At 39.1% G+C, this 21390-nt stretch overlaps 2 protein-coding genes across 2 annotated transcripts in view; both read right to left on the bottom strand.

Moving 5' to 3' along the window:
- The window catches only part of ZNHIT6 (zinc finger HIT-type containing 6), a 33711-nt gene extending 26877 nt beyond the window's left edge, over window positions 1-6834 (bottom strand). The window contains exons 1-5 of the mRNA XM_050712161.1: window positions 6721-6834; window positions 5486-5551; window positions 5299-5405; window positions 5126-5211; window positions 3696-3799 (exon numbers count right to left, since the gene is read on the bottom strand). Coding sequence (XP_050568118.1) covers window positions 3696-3799; window positions 5126-5211; window positions 5299-5405; window positions 5486-5551; window positions 6721-6788 — 431 coding nt within the window. The 5' untranslated portion in view covers window positions 6789-6834. The remainder of the gene's footprint in view (window positions 1-3695; window positions 3800-5125; window positions 5212-5298; window positions 5406-5485; window positions 5552-6720) is intronic.
- A 749-nt stretch (window positions 6835-7583) lies between these two features.
- Window positions 7584-21390, bottom strand: part of COL24A1 (collagen type XXIV alpha 1 chain) — a 135103-nt gene continuing 121296 nt past the window's right edge. Inside the window, exons 53-60 of the mRNA XM_035537455.1 lie at window positions 20539-20574; window positions 14780-14815; window positions 14649-14675; window positions 13867-13932; window positions 12939-13111; window positions 11493-11598; window positions 10142-10357; window positions 7584-9319 (exon numbers count right to left, since the gene is read on the bottom strand). Coding sequence (XP_035393348.1) covers window positions 9173-9319; window positions 10142-10357; window positions 11493-11598; window positions 12939-13111; window positions 13867-13932; window positions 14649-14675; window positions 14780-14815; window positions 20539-20574 — 807 coding nt within the window. The 3' untranslated portion in view covers window positions 7584-9172. The remainder of the gene's footprint in view (window positions 9320-10141; window positions 10358-11492; window positions 11599-12938; window positions 13112-13866; window positions 13933-14648; window positions 14676-14779; window positions 14816-20538; window positions 20575-21390) is intronic.

Here is a 21390-nt window from a genome sequence, read left to right as displayed (position 1 = left end):
TGCTAAAATAAAAAAAAGTAAAAAAATGTCAGCTACAAAACTCAGTAGCTATTCATTTTGACATGGGGATATTTGGAAAGCTACTGATTTGCAGAAATGCACACAGATCCTGCCCTCAGTACTAAGTAACAACTAAATTCAAGCTTAAGGGCTCCAGCAGTGTAATAGGAGCCCCAAAACCTGCTCATGTAACTTCTTGGTAAATTCTCAAGATCAGCAACACTTCAAAAAATTCATGCTGATTATCTTTACCTAGTTGAGGATTAAAGACTTGACATTTTAGGGCTTTCATAAGCACCTCAGAAGTAACTTCCACAGCACTAACTATCACCTACTACTAATCCCAAGCCTCCACACCAGATTTTATTCACACTACTAAATCAAAGAAGAGAGACAAAGGAGAGGATCCCCTCCTCTCCCACGTACACGACGTGATCAGAGGTTCCCAACCTGCAGGAACGCCTCCCACCTGGGGGGAGCTGCATCCCTCCTTCCCATCTCCAAGTCTCCACAGGTTCCGTGCAGGGGTGCTGTGCGCAGACGGGATGAGGCAGGGTGGAGGTGCCCAGGCAGACAAGCAGCAGAGGGGGGCTGAGCAGGGCTGCAGACTGCAGAGCCGAGGGAGTGGAGCTGCACTGCCCCACCTCAGCTTCTCGTTGCTGAAATCGGCTCCTGCTGAGGATGCAATAGGCACAAGCTGCAAGCTCCCCCTGCTCCTCCCGTGTGCCCTGCTGGCTGGAGCTCCCCTCTTGCTGCCCGGCCTGGTCACACCCTGCAGCCCTCTCCCGAAGGCTCCCTGTCACAGCAGCGCACCCCAATTCCATGGCAGCACCTCTTCCAGAAGGGGAACCAGCACTTCTATTGGAAAATGAGGGCACTACAGCAAAGGTACGATGAAGCAGTGCATTAAAAAGAATTTGCAAATAAGGTGGCCTAAACCACCTGCAAGTCAGAAGGCCTACAGGCAGGAGTTCACAACCTGGACTCAACCTCCACTCTCTACTGACCCTCCGGTATCTGGATTGCTTGATACTGCAAGTTAATCTAACCCGTGTGTTACCCAGCACTGGCACGTATGCTTTCACAATGCTAATGGAAACAACCAACTAATGGAAACTGGGAAATGAAGAGTCTGGTTAACACATCTAAACAACCACTGATTTGTCCTCCAGAGCTGGCAGGGGCAGGGGATGACACAAGAATACATCTTGTACTTCCTAGTTTTGGATTACTTTCATTCCTGCCTTGTATAGCCTAACAGCTTGGCTCCCACGGAGAGTGTGAAGAAGACATCAGAGAAGATTCTCAGCTCTCCACACACATATGCAGCACAGCTTCCAGTCTGCACCCTCCAGAGCAACCCCTCCACAAACCCCGACAGACAAACAGCGTGAGAAGGGGTTCAGTGCTACCGAAGTGCAGACACACCAGAGCCTGACAAGAATCAGGTGTTAAACTCATAGAAAGCAACTATTTGCACAGCTTTACCCCACTTGGATGTAACATTCAACAAAAGTTAGGGGTCATATCATGAAATCACACGGGACGGGTATCAAATGGCTGATACTTTTTGGTTCGATCAAACCTTGGGTTTGATTCCTCAGGCACCCACAGAAGGCGCAGGCAAAACGTGCCAATTACAGAAAATAAAATTAAAAATAATTAGTTTTTAATCTACATCACTGAATTCAAACAGCCTACTGCTGGGTGAACAGTAGCAGCACCAGAGAGGAAACGTCCTTCTTGTAGTTATCACAGAGCATGCCCCATTCCCTTGGGCAGCATGTGCAGGAAGCAGAGGGTTACTTCCTATCCTCTTAGGACAGAGAACGTTACCATGTTCTTTCTGCTGGGATCTGAAAGCCCCGGAAAGGATAACATTCCAAATCAACCACAAAAAAACACCCCAGGACCTCACAGTTGACAAAACAATAAGGCATCATCCCAGACGGCCTGTGAGATACTTCCATACCTATTTGCCAATGTCACTTTCTTTGCCCCATCCTTTTAGGTTTTAAATCTGCTATTGTTAAACAACAGAAACACGTGAAACTGTAACCTGCTTAAAGCTTCATCCGTTATCAACAGAAGGTACATTTCAGTACCTACCCAAAAAAACTTTCTAGAGAAAAAGAACTGAAGAACATGCTACCTGAAGGCAAATTTCTGTCAGCACAGGATTGCACTGTGCCCGGGATCCTACCAATAGGGTCAAAATCCCTGCATCTGTGCCTCTTCTGTTCTTCTGTCTTTAGATACCAAGCTGCTGATCCCAGCATCTCTGGGCCTTCTGCCCTTGCTCTGGCTCTGTAACACGACTCCCTTACCCTGTACTGCCAGGGATGCCCATTTTGTTTTATCCACAACACTGAGGAAACGCCGCAGCTCGGCCTGAGATACTTCAATAGTATGAGCCCAGCACAAGTTATCTGTAGAAGGCTGAATGTGTGGCCAAAGCAAAGGAAGGCAGTACAGAGGCAGACAGCCTCTGCTCATGTGGCTAGAGAGATCCCCAGTGATGGAGAAAACACCCCAAATTTCCTTTCTTTCCACGGGTCTGTCATGGATTTGCTCTGGCAGAGCTTGCAAATTATGTAACTGTTAAAGGTTACACTTCTACAACTTTCTATGCCTTACGTTCTGCTAAAAATTACGATATTTGTGTTAAAAAAAAAAAAAAAAAGCTCGTGTCTCAGAATGGCAGAGATGAGACGAGATGATACTGGGAAGTGTGCTGAGCAGCTTTTCAGGTTGGTTATTAGAGAGAGACACCTGGTGGCTGCTCCCCAGCCACAGGCACCTCACCCCTTCCAGCCACCGCTCCTTAGATCGTGGTTTGTGAGTCACAAGAACAGAGGGAAAAATGCACACTGAAACCAGAACTTGCCACCAGAACTAAGAATACGAAGAACAGAAGAGGAGGAGCCAGCAGGGATAGCCAACACATCTAATTACTGTAAGAAGCACAGATCTTCAAGCTGAACGTGATCTGTTTCTTGTCGTAACAGAGTACTCTGCAGTACTTTTTTCATAGTAAAAAAAAAAAACAAACAAAAAAACCCCGAAAACAAACAAACAAAAATGCTTTACACACAAAGTCTGGATACCAGAGAAAACCTACAAGAGTAGATAAAAGAAAGCACGTCTAAAGTCTTCTTAATCTTAGCCTTCTTCCTGACTTCATATCTGTCTGTCTGCAGTTGTCTAAGCTGTGCACATGCTACAACATACGTCAACCCTAAGATGGCATGCAGCAGGTAGATGGACTGGCAGCACCCCTTTCAGACTTAAAGACAGCTATTTTCAGAGAGAGGAATTTTCAGCAACCATTCTACATCAATATTCTACTGTAAACCTTTAAAGGAATGTTTTCTTCTTCCAACAACAAAACCCCCCAAAACCTTCAGAATCCCATTTAACAAACGAAAATCACAACAGTACTAATTCCTCCTTCTCCTCCTACTTAACGCTGGTATTTTTCAAAATAAAACATGAATTGTGTAAGCTATAAAACTGAGCTCAATGAGACTAAAAATGAAAAACTGCAGCAGGAAATATTAAATCTAAATAGCTTTTGTAAAAAGAAAAAAAGCATAACAGATTTTAAAAGCAAGCATATCAGTATGAATTTAGACTCCCATCATTATGGGTTCAGCAAAAGCAAAACATTGCTGACTAACCGACTGAAGACTCACTTCTTATTGAAGATGGTTGAATTTTCTCTTCTTTTTGTAAATCCAATGGGCAGTGTCTTCAGGTTGATATTATGCCTTCGAGCTCTGTTTCGCAAGTAATTTATCTAGCAAAAAATAAAAATACATTTTTTTGAATACGAACAATATACACAAAGCTGGAACATTAAAATAAAAAATGAAGAGTAAATCATAAAGGAATTATGAGGACATTACAGAAAAGGCCACATTTAATGTAGAACTTCGACTTTTGGAAAAAAAAAAACAAAACATTGTGAATGAGAAAGTCAATAAAGCAAGAATGGACACTACCTGAAACATTTTCAGGTGAAGTTTTCCACAGTTAAGAACAACATGCCAATGACCTCTTTTCTTTTCCAGTTAAAGCTCTTCAACATACCGTGAAAGTCACAAACAACCAGTGTGGGTGTAAAACCATCCACAGAGCTGGGTTTTGAGCTACAACCCTGCTAGTGGATGGGACACACAAGCAACAACTTAGCCACTCTAATAAATTCCTGTCTGAAGGTAGCATGAAGGATATCATCCTGTAAAGACGCCTAAAAACTGCTGCCTCTGGAGCATTTCACCATCTTCAACGCACATTTTCAAGACATGGTTATAATACAGAGTATGACAGCAGCTTAAGAGACAGAGAAGACTTCAAATCTACTTGGCAGTAAAAAAACAACATGAATTCTCTCCAACTGAGAAGTTGAATACTATATTAAAAAGTATCTTCACAGGATTGGAAAACAGGGCCCTTATGCCTTTTTCTGACACACAAATGAGACAACTTATTTTGGAGTGCATTTTGGTTTTTATACTTCTTGATCTTGGTCTTCCCTGTTCTGTCATAGGTCTTTTAGGAAATGACATCTAATTCCATGATCTCATTGATGCTCTACTGGAACTGGAGCAGTTTCAAGAAAAATCGCCTCTCATCTTTAGCACGTTAGCTTTTACTTCACAGTTGCTTAGATTTATTCTTTGCAGAACTCTAGTTATCTTGGTTTGGTAAATGGGGAAGCATGTAAAACTTTTTAGGCAAAAAAATGCCAAAAAACCCCATGTTGTTTACATGGGAATATTGTATGTAAAAATTCAGAAAAGTTGTGGAGGTAGAAAGGAGCAATCAGGCTCTCTTAATACACATCTGTCATTCTCAACCCAGGAGAACAGCCACGCATCAAGTATTTTAAGAATGCACAGACTGTTAGCAATTTATTCTTCTAAGCAACTGGATGTAGCCATCGGTACTACTACTACATAAACCTGGAGACCTTTCTGATTTCTGGCTCTAAAATCCAGGGTCATCCATACCTTCACAGTAAAGGTATCAGCTCTGAAATCTGGACTGGGACTGTCTCAGTGGGAATGTAAAGGTAGTCAACCCTATCTCCAACAGGCCAAGCTGCTAATTTAAAACTTACAAATTTATTTGTTGTTGGCCTATGCACAGAAAGATCTCGAGCAGCAGCATCAGCTGTCCTTCCTACATCTTCCAGGAAACGGTAATCTGAAAGCAAAAAACAGAATAGAAAAAAAACGTAGTGCTAACCTACTACAAATGGTGAATTTTAAAAAGCACATGGAATATTCTTACCGCTCAGAAGGTTCAAATCGGTAAATTCATTTACAGAGATAAATGATGTTTTATCCCTGACTCCATTACAGCTCAGTGCAAGCTTATGCTTCTTTACACACGATAGACTGAAACGACACAAAAAAGAACCATTAATACGCCACACTCAGCAAAAGAAACGTAACAGCTTAATTTAGATAACAGATACCTGCACGAATATTTCATGCATCGCGGACATCTGTACTTAGCTTCCTCTTCACTACATGTTTCACATCTGAAAGAAGCAGAAAACATCTCTTAGGAAAGTGGCAGCTTTGTGCCCAGCTGGCAGTGGCTTGGGAGGGCACCACCCAACAGGCAGGCACGGTGCCATCAGCTGTCACGTTTGGATAACGTTACCTGAACCTTGAAAGGAGAGAGAGAAAGCACGGGTAGCTTGGATTTGATAAGCTAGTGGACACAGCAACATGAGCTACGGTGAATATCTCCAAACACGTAGCGGGGTCCTACCGATATTAAAATGCACTGCAGAGATACTTTGAGGAATACCAAGCTAATGCAGGGCTGGAAGCACAGCAAGGCTGCATCACTTTATGCTTTGCAGCCTGCTCTATCAATGGCTTTCTGCATTTATATTACTCATAATGTGCATTATTACTTTTCATCTGTCTAAAACTGGGTGCATCAGTGTCTGGGATTCACACTATGACCTGCACACCTCCTTTCCCCAGCAGGGCAGGCAACCCATGCTGACAGAGCCAGCAGAAGTGCCGGCTGGCCGCCGGGCCGGCCCGTGTTGAGGGCACCCACCACAGGCACAACGGGCAAGCCCTACAAACCCCGCTACTAAACACAGCCTCGCTGTGCTCCCCTCCGCACACACAGCCTCCTGCTTTTTAACTAGGCCGGTACAAAAATGACATCTCCCCTCTTTTTAAGAGGAGAAGGTGAGCACGACGAGTGCTGCACGCCCTGCGAAACAGAGCCTGAAACAGCCATTACCCTGAGCTTCCTATTACTTTGTCACATCTTAAATACTCCTCCGCTGCAACCAACACGAGCTGGCAGAGACCAAACCTGGTGCCTCCTGGGGGTGCCTCCCAGCCCCTGCCCGCTGCCCAGCCGCCCCGCACCCTGTCGGGCAGCCAGGCCGGCCGCACGGCGCCGCACCGCCGCTCCTCCCTCCCAGGCGCGGCGGCAGGAGCGAGGATGCCCGGCGCAGGGCGGCGCCGAAGGGCTCGGACCCCGCTGGGCAGGCCCGGCCCGGAGCAGCGGCCTCGCGGTGGGGAGAGGCCGCCGCAGGTCGCACGCGGGCCGCAGCCTCCCCGCGGCGGCCCCGGAGCCCCCGGGACGGAAGGCGCCCCCCGGGCCGGGCCGCGGCCGCGAGGGGAACCGAGGGCGCAGCCCGGGGGCTGCGAGGCCGCCCCGTCCCCGCGCCCCTACCTCTGCAGGGACATCTTTCGCCCCCCGGCCGCCCGCCCGGGGCTCCCGGGGCCGCCCTGCCCCGCCATGGCTGCGCGGCGCCGCCTCCGCACGCGGGGCCCGACGGGGCGAGCCCGGCCGAGGCCTTCCCCCGGCCGGCGGCGCCGCCTGGCGGCTCGCGGCGGCCTCTGCGGCCCTCCCAGGTGGAAATCCTCCCTGCCTCAGCAGGGACAGCAGGGTTCTGACACACAGCCGTAGTCTAGGTCAGGGTTCGCTCTAAAATTCAGGGTAACAAAGGAGACGATTGCCTCCAACCATCAACAATTAACAGCTGAGGGAAGGTACCTTCACAACACTATGGGACAGAGTTGTGCCAGAGCTCCTGGGAATGCTTTGAAGAGCTCAGGTGGCTGTAGGCAAGCGGCTTTCCGAAACTCATGCTGCACAATGTAATAGTACACTGTCAAAAAGGATGCTTTCAACCAACTGTTTCTGGCAGCCTCCCACCTCAAGCACCACAGTACATTACTGTCCGGTAGTGGCCCGGTGCACAAAGTCTTCGTGCCATTGGCATGGGATTTGCAGTTTTGACTCAATCACAGATATGAAGATATTTACATCTGAGCAGACTAATAATACTTTAAGATATGTGTTTTTAAAATAGATGATTTCTGATAGAAACTAAGAGAAAACAAATACAGGCTATAAATAATTTCCAAAAGTAAGGCAATAAGATTAAAAAATACACATGAAGCAGAACATTTTCTAACATTCTTACTATATATACATATATTTATCACATCAGCTCCAAAGACAAACTAAGAGCAAACGCCAAGTGATGCTGGCAAAACTAGCAATCTTGAAAATGCAAAAGCAACAGGAAGGAATTTTCTATAACCTTTATTGTCATTCAGTGATCTTACACAGTCTTTGATCAGATTTTCTCACAGGGAACAAAAGCAATGCTTTAATCAAAAACATAGGATGTACATGTACTTTTCCTTGTAAAAAGTAAATACTTGTGCAATATTCCATGGCATTTCCCCTTGGAAAACAAAGCACTAGCACCTAAAAAGTACCCTTCTAGAGGATTTCCATCATTGCTGAGAATGAACTATACAGTATCAAAACAAAATAGTAAAAGACAAACGGACAGTTTGGAAGCTTATTTTATTATAGCTTAAGTATGCTTTCCTGTGGATCAAGACAATTAAACCAGTTGTTTGAACACTTCCCTGCTTTGCAGTATGGTTTGGTATCATTTTCCACTTATCTGCCATCTTCCTCAGTAGACTTTGGATTGAAAATAGATATGTCGTTATAAAAGAGTTATAAAAGAGTGCTTTTCCTAATGGTAAAATTGTTTTTTGTTTGTTTGTTTTTAATAAAGATGGTTGAACATTTTAGGCTTAATTTAAGGAAACAAATGATCTAATAATATTGCAAAAAAATGAAATTTCTAAATTGATGAAATGTTGATTATAATTTAACAGCAGTCTTTCAGAAGACATGCTGTAGTAATTTGTTTAACAAGTTACAAAATCTATACACAATATATCATCATCTTAAGATGCCTTTGGCATTCAGAATCTAAAACTCAAAACTACTGCAGGTAGCTCATCTAACAACAACTTTTACAATGGTTGTAAAGCTAACTGTTCTGACTATATGCATCATATACAACGTGCTGTCTTATATACCATTTCTGCAATAGTACATAAAAATATTTTAAACAAGAAATCCACATAAATAATGTTCTAATTGTAGTGAAGTATGTGACCAACGATTTAAAATAAGTACCTTGACAACAGAAACATATCCTGATGTAACCAGCACATACAGTCTGAAAGATAGAAAGGGACTCAAATAATCTCTGTTAAGGCCACCAGCACCTTGTGTTATGAAGAGCACCAAGGCAACACAGACAGGAAACACATAAGAGGTAGTGTGCCATCTGTTAAGATGAATGTGTCCACAAAGGACTATAACAAAACCTTATGTTTAAGAAAAGAGGATGTATTGTACTGTGGCATAATTCACTTTTCATATATAAGCTATTGCACATTTAGGAGCATTAGCCAGTATTGCTCCTTAGTATTGTATGTCTCCAGCTTTCCTTGGGGTGTTTTTTTGCAGTGCTGTTAAACAGATTGCCAAGAACACTAGAGGTCCTTAAAAATTCCATGCTCAGATATTCAATTTCAGGAAATTATGCAAGAAAGCACCAACCAGTATTAAAAAGAGATTTAAATACTTTAGGAAAATTGTTGTAGTCTTCTCTTTCTTTCTTTTCTTTATTTTGAAATGCCATTTCTCCATAGGAGGAAGTCTTTTCTTCCCGAAGTTCTTTAACCAACACTGTTCAAAATGAATCTTCAGTTTCATAGCAATTCTGCCTATAATAGGTCATTACTCTTGCACTCAATCTGTGCAGCAATTCCGTGCTGATGCAAAAAGAACCAGGACAGAACCTTTAAAGGAAGCACACTGAACCACTTTCTATGAAGTGCTGCTGCCCTGGTTTGAGATGAGGAAGTGTGTTAACTTGAACAACTGGAAGCTGATTAGTGTCCTGAGTGTGAAAGACGAACTGTGTCTTATGCCAGCTGCCATCTTGAACCTGCAACACACAGAAGCAGAATATTAAATTCATATCAAAGATGAGGTTCAAAACACAAATGGAAGCTGTGCTTAAGGAGTGAGGGGAGAAATGTACAGAAACATTTCTTCTCCCAGCAGTTCATAAAGAAACTGTGTAATGTAACAAATGCCATTTCTCCCACAGAAAATCACAGGCACTCATGGCGAAACTGTGACTTCTCAGCCTGCTACAGAATACAGCTGGGGCAGATTAAGACGCAGTGCAACAGGGCTCAGGGGAGAGAGCCTGCCACTTTGCAAGAAGCCCTGGGCTCATACAGCTTCTTAGATCTCTTGCTAAATTCACCTTGAAAAAAAATAATTGACTCATAGTCAATTAATTTAATGATAATTAGCTGTCCAAAAATAATTACCAGCTTCTTCAAAACTGAGATTTTGTGTTATATAACCTCAAGCGAACTATCATTAAGTCTGAATTTTCATTTTGAGAGTAACCATTCCTAAAATTCCCTCGAGGACCTCCTTATTTCTGTTTCCACCTCTCTTCAGAGTCTTAGTAGAGTCTTAAAATATTTGTTATTTAATGTGAACAACAAGTACAAGCTCCATACTACTGGAATTGCTTTTGTACTTGAGTAGATGTTGTACTGAATATCAAAAGGTTGGTGTATGCATAAATATGCAGAACAATGTAAGAAATAAGCTTCAAGGCATATAAATCTAAGTGATTGTCACAACAGCAGGAAAAAATTGTTCTCAAAGATTATTTGCTGAAAGTTAATACTGCCTAAACAGTGACTCCATTATGGTTTTAATGATGCTAATGCTAAAAAGTATTTACCATGCATTCATCCACCAGCACCTTCGGTTCGAGCAGCGTATTTGCTTTAAATACTTGACCGTTCCAGCCTTTGAAGCTAACTGATGTTTTCTGGCCACCTGCCTCATTTAATTCCCACATCGGTGTGTTGAGACAGTGAACTGTGATGCTGTGGGTTGCTTCTGAGCTCAGTAAATGAAGAAAGTTCATCTGCACTTTTCCAACGCCAAATTCCAGCTAAGTTCCAAAAGAAACACACTGTTAGACTTATAGCTGGGCCATGCCAAACGGCCACTGCAACACGAAGTGACGTGCATATACTTGTGCAGTATTTACACATAGGAGCACGTACACGTTTATACATGGGGATCAGTGCCGAAGAACATCATTTGTAGTTTTCAGGAGAACTATTAGGTCCTGTTAGAGTGCTTACTTCAAAAAGAAACTTTCCCTGGACATTTTCAAAGCTCAAAAAGAAACATTTGCTAATGCTTACAATACAGTTGAAACATAGCTAGGCAGGAAACGCTATTTTAAAATAAGGAAACTGAGACAAAGGATTTTGTCATTCAAAACAAGATAATAGCAGCAGCAGTGCTTGAACTGCAGTTGCACCTTTCTGCTAATTAGTCTTCTTAGACCACAGGTTCTGGCTGTTGATACCTACATCCTGTTAATAGCCTGAAAATTATAAGCATACTTTGATTTTAGACAGAAAATACAGTTATACAATCCTCAACAAGAATTTCTCCAAGACTAGGTCATATTCAGGAATCTTCCAAATGTAGGAATGCATACGGAGCTTTATGTTATTTCTGATGCTCTTTGATGGCTGAAGTAGATATGCAAAACTGCATAAATATAAAATGTCTACTCCCAGTGGTTTAAGGACCACATGCAATGGGCAGCATGGACTAATGACATAAAGGAAACCAGTCTTTACCTAACAAGGCATTTAACAGTAGCTAGGTGTTGAAAAGTATTGATAATTTTTTTTCCTTCCCATTGCAATGATGTCAGCATTACACATGTAGCTGCCCTGAGTGATGAGTTACTAATGTAGCTTAGAAGCATTTAAGGCTTATTTTTATGCTATTTTTAGAAAGGTATAAAGCAAAACGAAAGAATTCCTTCAGCATGGAAGATGAGTAAATGAAGAAAGTGACAGTTACAGTAACATACGTCGTCTCCAGGTATTCTGCAACTTCCTTACCAGACCATATAACACGTCCTTCACGAAGATGCACATAACGCCCGTTCAGCCCCCACACTCCACACTCCCCTGAAATCTAACATCTTCTCATGTAGTCAACAAGCAATCGTTTGCTTGAAGTTTTAGCATAAACAGAATCTCCCAGGAAGCAATGCATACCTTTGTCACAGATGGTGGTGTTAAACATGTCTGACCACCTGCAGTGAAGTTGCAGTAAACTTCAATGGCATCAGAAGGACAGCCAATATTTGGGTCAATCCAGTATCTTCCTATTAGTATATAATCCCAGATAGAAAATGAACCCAAATTATAATTGTTACTAAACAAGAGCTGCTAAAATATTCATAGTTCTTGGCAAGCATTAGATTTATTATTACCATAGCTTCAGTGAGGAATAGATAGAAAGGGAACATGAAAGTCTTTCCACTACCATAATTCTATTAATAATGAATGCTGAGCAAAATTATCATAGCCATTCAGTTCTGATTACATATGCAATAACTTCTGAATACGGTTACGGTTTCAAAAACGTCCTCTCTTTCTGCAGCTAAATAGTGGGAATAAATGGCATTTGCAGTCTGCTCTTTATGTATGAAAACTTAACTTTTTCCTTGGCCTTGGCTTTATACCCAGAATATATTCAGAAATCTAAATTCTTTTCCTCTCACAGCAACTCGAAGGTCTTGTCTTTTTCCACTCTCTTTCTCCCACCAGGTACTTTGTATGACATGTGCTAGTGACAGTAATAAGGAGAATTTACTGTTGTGAACCCATGGAATTTGGTTCACAAAAAGAAATAGGACACATGTAAATTAGAGTAGGATTTAGCTTCCCTGAATTTATGGTTAGAAAATAGGTGAGCCTGGGCCATCCAGTTTATTTGTGTGTAATCCTGTGAAGTGAAGAACTGTGTCAGTGACCTCTGTGGCCCTAAAGGAAATCTTTTTAGTTCACAGTTCTAATTAGCGTTAGGCTCATCTTGAAAAACTGATTTGTCCTTACCTATGCTAAGGAACAGGGATTTCCCTGTGATCTCTAATTTCATTTCCCATTTCCTCTTTAGTTAATGCTAACACTTGATAATAGGGATGTTTACAGGTATTTATTTTATTAACCACTCAGAATGAGAATTATGTCACAGAATTGACATTACACATTAAATAATTATTTTTGATTTGAATTATCGATTCAACATCTTCTAAGATATCAACAGCTATCAGTGTATCTGACAGTGGTAGTCTATTGTATACAATTTTCTCATTAGTAATCTAGAATCTGATCCACACAAAACTCATTCCAAGTCGGCTCTAAATATTCAGAAAACTTTTGATCACAAAATGAGATTCACTTTCAAAATTTCTGGACGCTTTTGTTTGTTTTATATATAATCTCTATCAAATATCTATATAATACTAGGTAGCTACATACTTCAATCTCTAAAATCCAGAAATTGTATCATAAATAAAGATAAAATAAAGATAACCGACAAACTGCAACAGAATCTAAAAAAAAATCTACACATCCAAATCTGGATATAGAACATATCATTTGGCAGGAATGCATTTCAAAGCCTAGTTATGTTCAAGCTTTGATGAAAGTGGACACTTACCATCTGACACTTTACGTTCACAGCTAAGCAAATCCCTGCAGATGCGTGCTGGGTTATCTCGTGTGCCAAGAGGGTTCTTGATGCTGTGCAGTAAATTGCTAAGGTAGTGCAGCGTTTTGTATATCTCTGTACTGTGATCTAGTAAAGTTACTTCAGTATTCTGGTATCTCTGCCAGGGGCCATTAGCAAATGTGTTACCACAGAGAAGTATCACAACAGCAGTATATGCAGTAAACATCAAGTGGCCATTGAAGAGCCAGACAGAAGCAAAATATTTATAATATATGCCATCAGCCATACAAAACAGGGTAAGAATAACATATTCCAATAAACACGTTAGTGCATTTTATTAAAATTATCAGAGCAGTGAAGTTACAGGCAGTGGAAGATCATGCAAATACAACAACAACACGTTGACAGAAATATGAATATGGGAGAAAAAGAAAAAATAAAAGTATATGCATCAGTTTTAGATTTTGAGTAGTGAAATCTACTCTTAGACTTATCCTGGAAAATAAATGCAAATACATTTGACTTCACAAATGAAAGGAGGGTTTGTTTTTTTTTTTTCTCAATGAGACCACATACTTGCATAAAATTAAGTATGTATGCCAGTATTTTTTGGATCAGGGCCTAAATGTTGCTATAATCTGTAGCTGAACAGTTACGGTCCACTATGTGTGATAATTTGGTACATTTCCATCACTGCTAATTGTGATGAAAAGATAGAGATGCTGTTTTTCCTTAACTCTGTTTAAATTGTATCCTATGTATCTCAACATGTTTAATTATATTCTACAGTAATTGCTTGTAATCATTGATTTGTTTTAAATTGTTTTTCTAAAAAAGCCCTGATATTTCCTCAAATAGTCTCTTTATAATTGCATATGTAAATGTTAATGTAAATACACTGAAATTCATTACCTCCATCTGCAGTGCAGCATTTGACTCAATCAAAGCTTGAACAGCAGCATTGATATCCACAAGTTTCTGAAAAATAAAAAAAGATATTTCAGAACATAAAAAATGAATAGAAATATTCTAAACTACAGGTAAGTATATTTTTCAGTATTCTTGTAGAAGCATACAGATGATCATAATTTTGTCATTTTCAGAAAATAATTCATTGTAAAAACTTACTTTTAAAATAGTATCTTCATTCTCTACAGTTTGTGCAATGTACATAGCAGACACCAGGTTTATTTATTTTTAAAGAATTAAGAAACCCATACAAACAACTAGGTCTTGCAGTTGGTTCTGGTTCTCAGATTATATATACCATCGCAGATTTAAAACACTTCAAATATTGAGTTTGTCTTAACTGGCACAATCCCTTAACAGACTAACCGTATATAGGAAGAACAGCAGGGCCAGAAATAACACAAACTTTTCTGTTGCTGTCTTTCTGTGTGTTCAAATACAGAACAGCAGAAAAACCTTTTAGAGTATGATGGAGTTAACCCATATTAAAAATATGAGCGTGCCCATGAACATTGCCTGTTAAGGACTCAACAGTGTGGTAGAACAAAGCCAACAGTGTAACGTGGCAGGTCCAAAACCTGTATTACTGTAGCAAGGGAAATTGTAGAAAAATGTATTTGCATTTCACTTACAGTCACAGAATAAGCAATGCATTTGAAGACAATCCTGTATTTTCACCTTCAACAGAGGATACAATATGTAGTTCGGGTAGTTACAGTACTTACTCTTGGTCCTGGTGGTCCAGGTGGTCCCTGGAAAATGGGAGAAATCACAGATTAGGTGCTTCACATGTTTATTTTTTTACATGTTTGATGCAATCACAATACAATAATACAGGCATTTTTAATACACTTACAGGTGGCCCTGGCTGGCCCTGAGGTCCCTGAGGTCCCTGAAATAAATTGAAATGAAATGCAGTGGTTATAGATGAACATTTCTACTTTTATATTTATATATAAAATAAATATACATATTTAATCACAAAATGCCACAATACATACAGAAAAGTGAAAATGTTTCTGATATAGGTCTCGATAAAACTGTAGATTATTAGTTATTATTCTTAAAGTACCACACTCTGTTAATGTGAGATTGTACCTGTGAGAATTTCTGGGTTGGCTGTTTACCAAAACTTATTTATTCAATTACCTGTGGTATATAAGTTATACAAGCTATTAATATACAGTGTGGCAGCATTATGCGCATATTGCTGATACAAGTACTACAGTGGATGAATGATCATAAATGCATTGTAAAAAAATTTATAGATTGTTGTAAAAAACTGACTGTTTGACTCCACAGATATCTACTAGGCATTTATTAGCTCCATTTATTAGCAGTGCCACTTTTCAGCCAGAACATGTTAGGCTCATTTTTAATTTTTAACAATGTTATTGCAGGCTTCCTTCATATTAATGAAGTTACACCCATGCTCCTGATCTTAAGAGACATTTTTTTAGTATGCAGGATGTTACAGTGGGGAGGAGAAGAGAAGGAACAGCTGCTTTTCCCTAGTTTATAGTGCCTACAATGCACATAGTCTTATACCTGAGTTTGTCTTGCCTCAGGGTTGGATGAAATGTAAATAAACTCCCTGTCTGATTTAGCCTTTCTCTGAACAACTATTCACACTGAGATAGAATGATTATGAATATCTGTAAATATTCAGTAATACTTCTGTCTCTGTTAGATTCTCTTCTTCAGTCTCTATATGCTTAAATCCTCTAGGAGCTGCTGTAACATAAACAATAGCAAGAACAATGACAAGGGAAAGAATAACTGGCAGTGGCTTAATACAAAAAAGGAGAAGGAATGAAAGGCACAGACCAGATCTGCATTATGTATTAGTAAAACCATTTAACATAACTGAGTTTATTTAAGCATAACACTCTTTAGCTAGTACTTATTGTACCAATTATTTAAGCACAATGAGCTGTTCCAGCAAAAACAGTCTTATACCAATACGGTTATGCTAGTGCTAAGTCTCTGTAAAAAGAGAAATAATCTTATTTGACATGGTAACTAATGCTGGCGAATATTGTGAAGCTAATTTAGTCAAAGAGGTATCAAGTTGTAAATCACTTAATATAGTAATAAGAAGTATTCCTGCTGTGAGATTTCACAGCAAGATCTGTGCGAGTATCACTGCAAGCTACAACTGCTGAACTCGGGCTGTGCTTCAACCTGCCACCAGCTGAGGCAGCTGGTTCAGCTGGAAATGACTAGATGGACAAAAACAGATTCAATCTTACATTGATTTATGTATACTTAAATAAAGAAGACTTCAAAGTACATAGGAGCAATTTATTTAAGTCACTGAGGCTCCAAATCTATCAATATTAAGACAATACCAGCTGCGTTTTTTACTATTCCTATACATACTCATAGAATAGAGCATATGGTAGCCACCTGGGAATAAATCTGACAGGGGATTATGATGACCTCCACAACTGCATGAGGTTAAGTGTGCCTGCACGTCACCTGCCCTGGCCATGCCAGAGGGGCTCAGGTGCTGGAGAGTGAAGGCTGTGAAAAGTGGGGGCCATCATGTAATTCCTAGCACCAGATCTGTGCCAACAAGGCTATGATAAGGGACCACAAATGACTTCGAGACTGAGACCCATGTTTTGTGCAAGCTCTATGGGAGAACTGAAACTGAAGCTATTTCTGGGAGTTTAGAGATATGGCCTTCTGACAGTTAAGATGACATTGATGGCATAAACACTAGTAGACTAAAAGTCAACTTTCAAAATAAATATGGTCAGGATGCATCAGTTGCATTTCATACAACTGTAACTGTATAAGGGACTCTAAATCATTTTGTTGGTAAATTTGTACTGATATTTAATTACGGCATCAATGATTAGTATTGAAAAATGGAAATTAGAGGATAAGTCATTTTAGAATACTCAGTAATACAGAAAACCTGGTAGATTCTGTGGCAAGTACCTAGATTTCCCTTTTTACTCTGATTTTGATTACTGTCCAGCTTGAAGTTTTCTTTAAAATCCCATTACTACTACATAGGCATAAAATATTATTACTGTTATTCATTATTTCAAAACTGATGAGGGATGAGTTCTCAGGGATGACATCCACTTCACTGTCTTGTTGTAGACCCTTGGGTGATACAAATTAACTGGGTTTCAGAGCTACACTGTTGAATACCAGTTGAGAAAGCTGACCTCCACATTTAATGAACCAGATCGGCAAACTCAGGGGCTGTGAGACTGCTGCAGCATACCTTCAGTCCCACGTGGATGCGTTACTGAACTCTATGATCATACTTGGGGAAGTATGTTTAATATAAAATGAAAGAGAAAGTGTGAAAAAGAAACTTGAAGGAAGAATCTGACAGTGTGAGGACATATTTGTTTATCTTGGTTCGGTACTTGATTATGCAAACACCGAGTCAAGCAAGGCACAAAGTCTTCAGCAGTTTGTCCCTAAGTAACCACTGCTCTGATGAATACTTGTCTTTGTTCTCTGGGTGTTGAGATTTAGAAATTCCAGTGGATTTTTCAGATGACTGAATACTTCATCTAATATTCTATATTCTTGGCATATGCCACAATTTTAAGACTTCCAACATCTTGAGACTGGAACAGCTGAAAATTATAGTGGTTTTTGAGACAGAACTGAATACTTCAAAAATCAAAAAGCGCACTGTTCCGATGAATTTAAGGTATTTTGCGAAAGACGAATGTGATTTTTCTTGATTTACTGTCACCTTGCCAATAAAATCCATGTGGAAGAAAAGGTAAATAGTGAATGCTATTTTTTAACTGTAGTAAACTTCTTTGGAGGGATATTAGATTTCTTAAATGCATTCAAACTTCAAAGGCCTATATCAATTACTTTTACAAGCCTTTAAAACGTAACAAAACTGCTTGAGCGTGTTGAAAATCCTGTAGAGATGTTATAAATGTTCTCTCTGTTTGTTATAGAGCAACAGAATAAGGTTAAGTTACACTTTCCATGAATTAAGCTAATTGCAGAATGTTTCATTGGAATGTGCAGGATTACCTTTACAAATCCACTTAATTTACCCTTTGATCATACTAGAATTTAAGTGGGAAGGTTCCAGTATAACTCCAGTATACTGAGCATAATTCTAGTTCATAATAACAAAAGCAGACAATAGAAATGCTAGTTTTAGTGTGCTCTTTAATTCTTTAATCACCCAATTTGATTGCTAGTACAGAAGTCCACAGGCCAAAACTCTAATCTTTTTCTAATACCACAAGGCCCTGATTTTATATGCAATGATACACATGCTTAACTTTGAAAACATGAGCAATCCCAGGGACTTCCATATTTTCCATAACTTTTGAAATTTTCCAAGAAACAAAGTAAAATAATGATTTTAAATCAATAAAAATAATTTTAAAGAGGAAAAAAATGTCATCCCAAATAATTAAGCTTTCCCTGATCACTTCTGTCACTTTGATGTTATTTCACTGTGTCTTGGAATGGGTAAATCATAGCAGCATCCTGCAGTACAATACTCTGATATACCATTACAGTGTAGCAGCAGCTATTAATTACTGTAAACCTAAGATAAAAGATCATAATAGAAAATTACAGATTATGCTTTATCATCTTGTGCATGTATATATACATATAATAATAATAATTATTATTATTATTTTACTTTGAGGATAGTCAAGCACTGTAACACTTGCCCAGAAAGATTATCTAATCTCCGTTCCTGGAGGTTTTCAAGACGCTAAGCAATGTGGTTTTATCTCAAAGCTGATTAAACAGGAGGTTGGACATGAAATACCTCAAGATCCATAACAACCTGGATTATCTTATGATTCTATATTATCATCCATTATGTATTATTAATGACATGCAATGAAATAAAAAATCCCAGGTAAATGAAAACATTTTCAGAAATGTCAGAATTCTGAAACAATACTCTAAAAAGCATTCCATGATTTTCTAAATGTTTCAATCAAAGCGATATGAATATTAGGAATTCGAAAATATTTTTGATTTTTTTTTTTTCAAAAAACTCTCAACCTGACTATCAATTTTTCTCCAGAAATAGCCTACTGAAGCTGAACCTTGGTTCACCACTGAGCTAAACAAGGAGGCATGATTTTACATTCCGTGTTTTTCAGGGGATAAGAGAACATTCCTTTCCAGTAATGAACTGATATCCCTGACAGACTAAAAACTGTAACTAAACTTGGACTCTTAAAGAAAAGTAAAAATCTTTGTGAGTCTAGGAAGAATACCAACACAATTTAAGATGCAAATCCAATCTCAGAATACACAGTTGGATGGAAATCATTTTCTCATCTTTGTTTGTGAAAATAGTTGGAAATATATCCTTTTCTTGGCTAGATATTGAAAACTTCTTGGCTAGATATTGTAAACTAATGCCACTGTGTACAGTTTAAAATTAAACTTTAAAAATTTAATTATTTAATTTAAAAATTAATTTAGAAATTAAAATTTATTTTTTTTAAATTTAATTAAAAAAAAATTATTTTGAAAGCAATTAATTAATGATTTAGGAAATCACCTCTTCTTTTTTTAATCTCAGCTTTTAGTTCTATGCTGTCATAGAAATTCTTATGAACAAAAGATGAGAAAAACACAGTTGAGATGTTTAATAGTAGTACGAATTAAGAGCCTAGTTTTCCTCTTACTCTGAGATAGGAATTGCCTCAAGACCCTTAAAATCAATGAGGAAAGGTCCTTGAGACATGTACACCAAGCTTCATTCTAATCCTTAATTCTTTAATTTTGAGTTTTTATGATTTATTTTTCAAAGCTTTTATAAGGCAATTAGGTTGGAATTGTACACAGGTGGATGCTTAAACCAAAATACAGTAAGATGAGAAACCAAATGATTTAAAGTGAGGTGGGATAAAAGGCAGGGTAAGAGGAACAGGAACAAGATCGCATTGGCCAGTTACTGAAAAAGGAAGTAATTATAAATCTATCATATAAAGTAACGTCATAGATATCAGCTAACATTGTATTCATATTTGCTGTAAATATAATAAATTGGCACAGTCATCATTAATTGGAGTCCTTACTAGCTCTATCAAATTTTAAGTAAAATCAAACATTTAGTAATATACAAAAATGAATGTACTAGTCTTACTGAAAACAGAGAGTGAAACTTCATTACCCGTCAGTACTGCCTACTGCTAATATAGTCAGCATATGTTGCATAGACACCCACCTTCAACTCCGGGTTTTTCCTGAACTTCTCCTGTACAGGAGATGATGTAGACATCATGAACGTGGCATTGTACGCACATTGTGCTGTGAGGTACTGGAGCATTGACAATGAATGTGACAAAGGATTTTGCTTTTAGAACTGAGCTGTAACAGATCTGGAGTATGTGACTGCTACATGATCAGGGCCCTATTGCCTGACAGCACACACTTATCAGGCATGCCTGTGTGAACCAACTCGTACAAGAAAAGGTCCAGCTTTGAACTCAGGGTCCCAGCCTTCTTGGCCAGCACTCTGCAGGAGCACAACCAGGAGGTTTGGCATTCAGAGCACGCAGAAACACATTCAGTGTAACACACGAATACTTTTATCACAGCCAAGAGGACAAAAGCACAAAAGTTGTTTCAACTTACCATTTCACCCCTTGTGCCCTTTTCACCTCTTGGTCCCTGTAAGACAGAGAAGTAGTTAAGCCAGCACGCTTTCTAGGCTTCTAGGACTGAAATAAGCAAATTAATGTGTGAGAGAGGTATACTGATCCCATGAAAAGTCCAAACTCATCTGTGGAAATATTTACAGCTCTGGGGCTTTAATTTTTCTGCATTATTAGAAAAATAAATCACTTGAAAACATCTTGTAATTCCTTTATTTGGAAAGTTGATTGTTTCCTTCAGGTTGTAGATATGTTTTTTCCTCAGTAATTTTAACTGTCAGCGTTCTCCCTGTCAATCAGCTGTACTCTCTTCAATTTGATCTACTGTAAGAGGAGATAAGTGTTTCACTATTGAAGAGCTGAGAGCCAAACATGGCACTCTGTCACTGAAGAAAGCTATCAGTCATATATCTGCTTTATTAGCCTATTAGTTCTCTTCTCACAGTATACAGTGGTTTTCTGTCTCCATGGCATTTTTTTGCTAGCTTTCCACTTACACTGTGTTTCTGAAGCCAGTAGCAATCTTCCGATTCTCCGGAAGAATGTTGTATCTTGATGGCAGCATTTCATATCACATATAAATAATCTTCAACTTTTAATGCTTTCTGAATGATAATGGCAAACTATTACATTCAATATGAAGTCTATTAAAAGCCTTTATACTGGTATACATAACTGTAAAGTTTTCCTCCTGAATGGCAATGAAAAGAATGCAACAAGACTTAAAATGCTTTTTCCCGGCAGGTGGAAAGAATATTCTAATTATAGGAGAACATTTTCCTTCCCCTTTCTTTTTCACTTTTAAATATTCATATTTATTATTTTTATTATG

The sequence above is a fragment of the Cygnus atratus genome, chromosome 8 (assembly GCF_013377495.2).
Source record: "Cygnus atratus isolate AKBS03 ecotype Queensland, Australia chromosome 8, CAtr_DNAZoo_HiC_assembly, whole genome shotgun sequence".
Taxonomy (NCBI): domain Eukaryota; kingdom Metazoa; phylum Chordata; class Aves; order Anseriformes; family Anatidae; genus Cygnus; species Cygnus atratus.
This window is presented reverse-complemented; position numbering and strand designations above follow the sequence as displayed.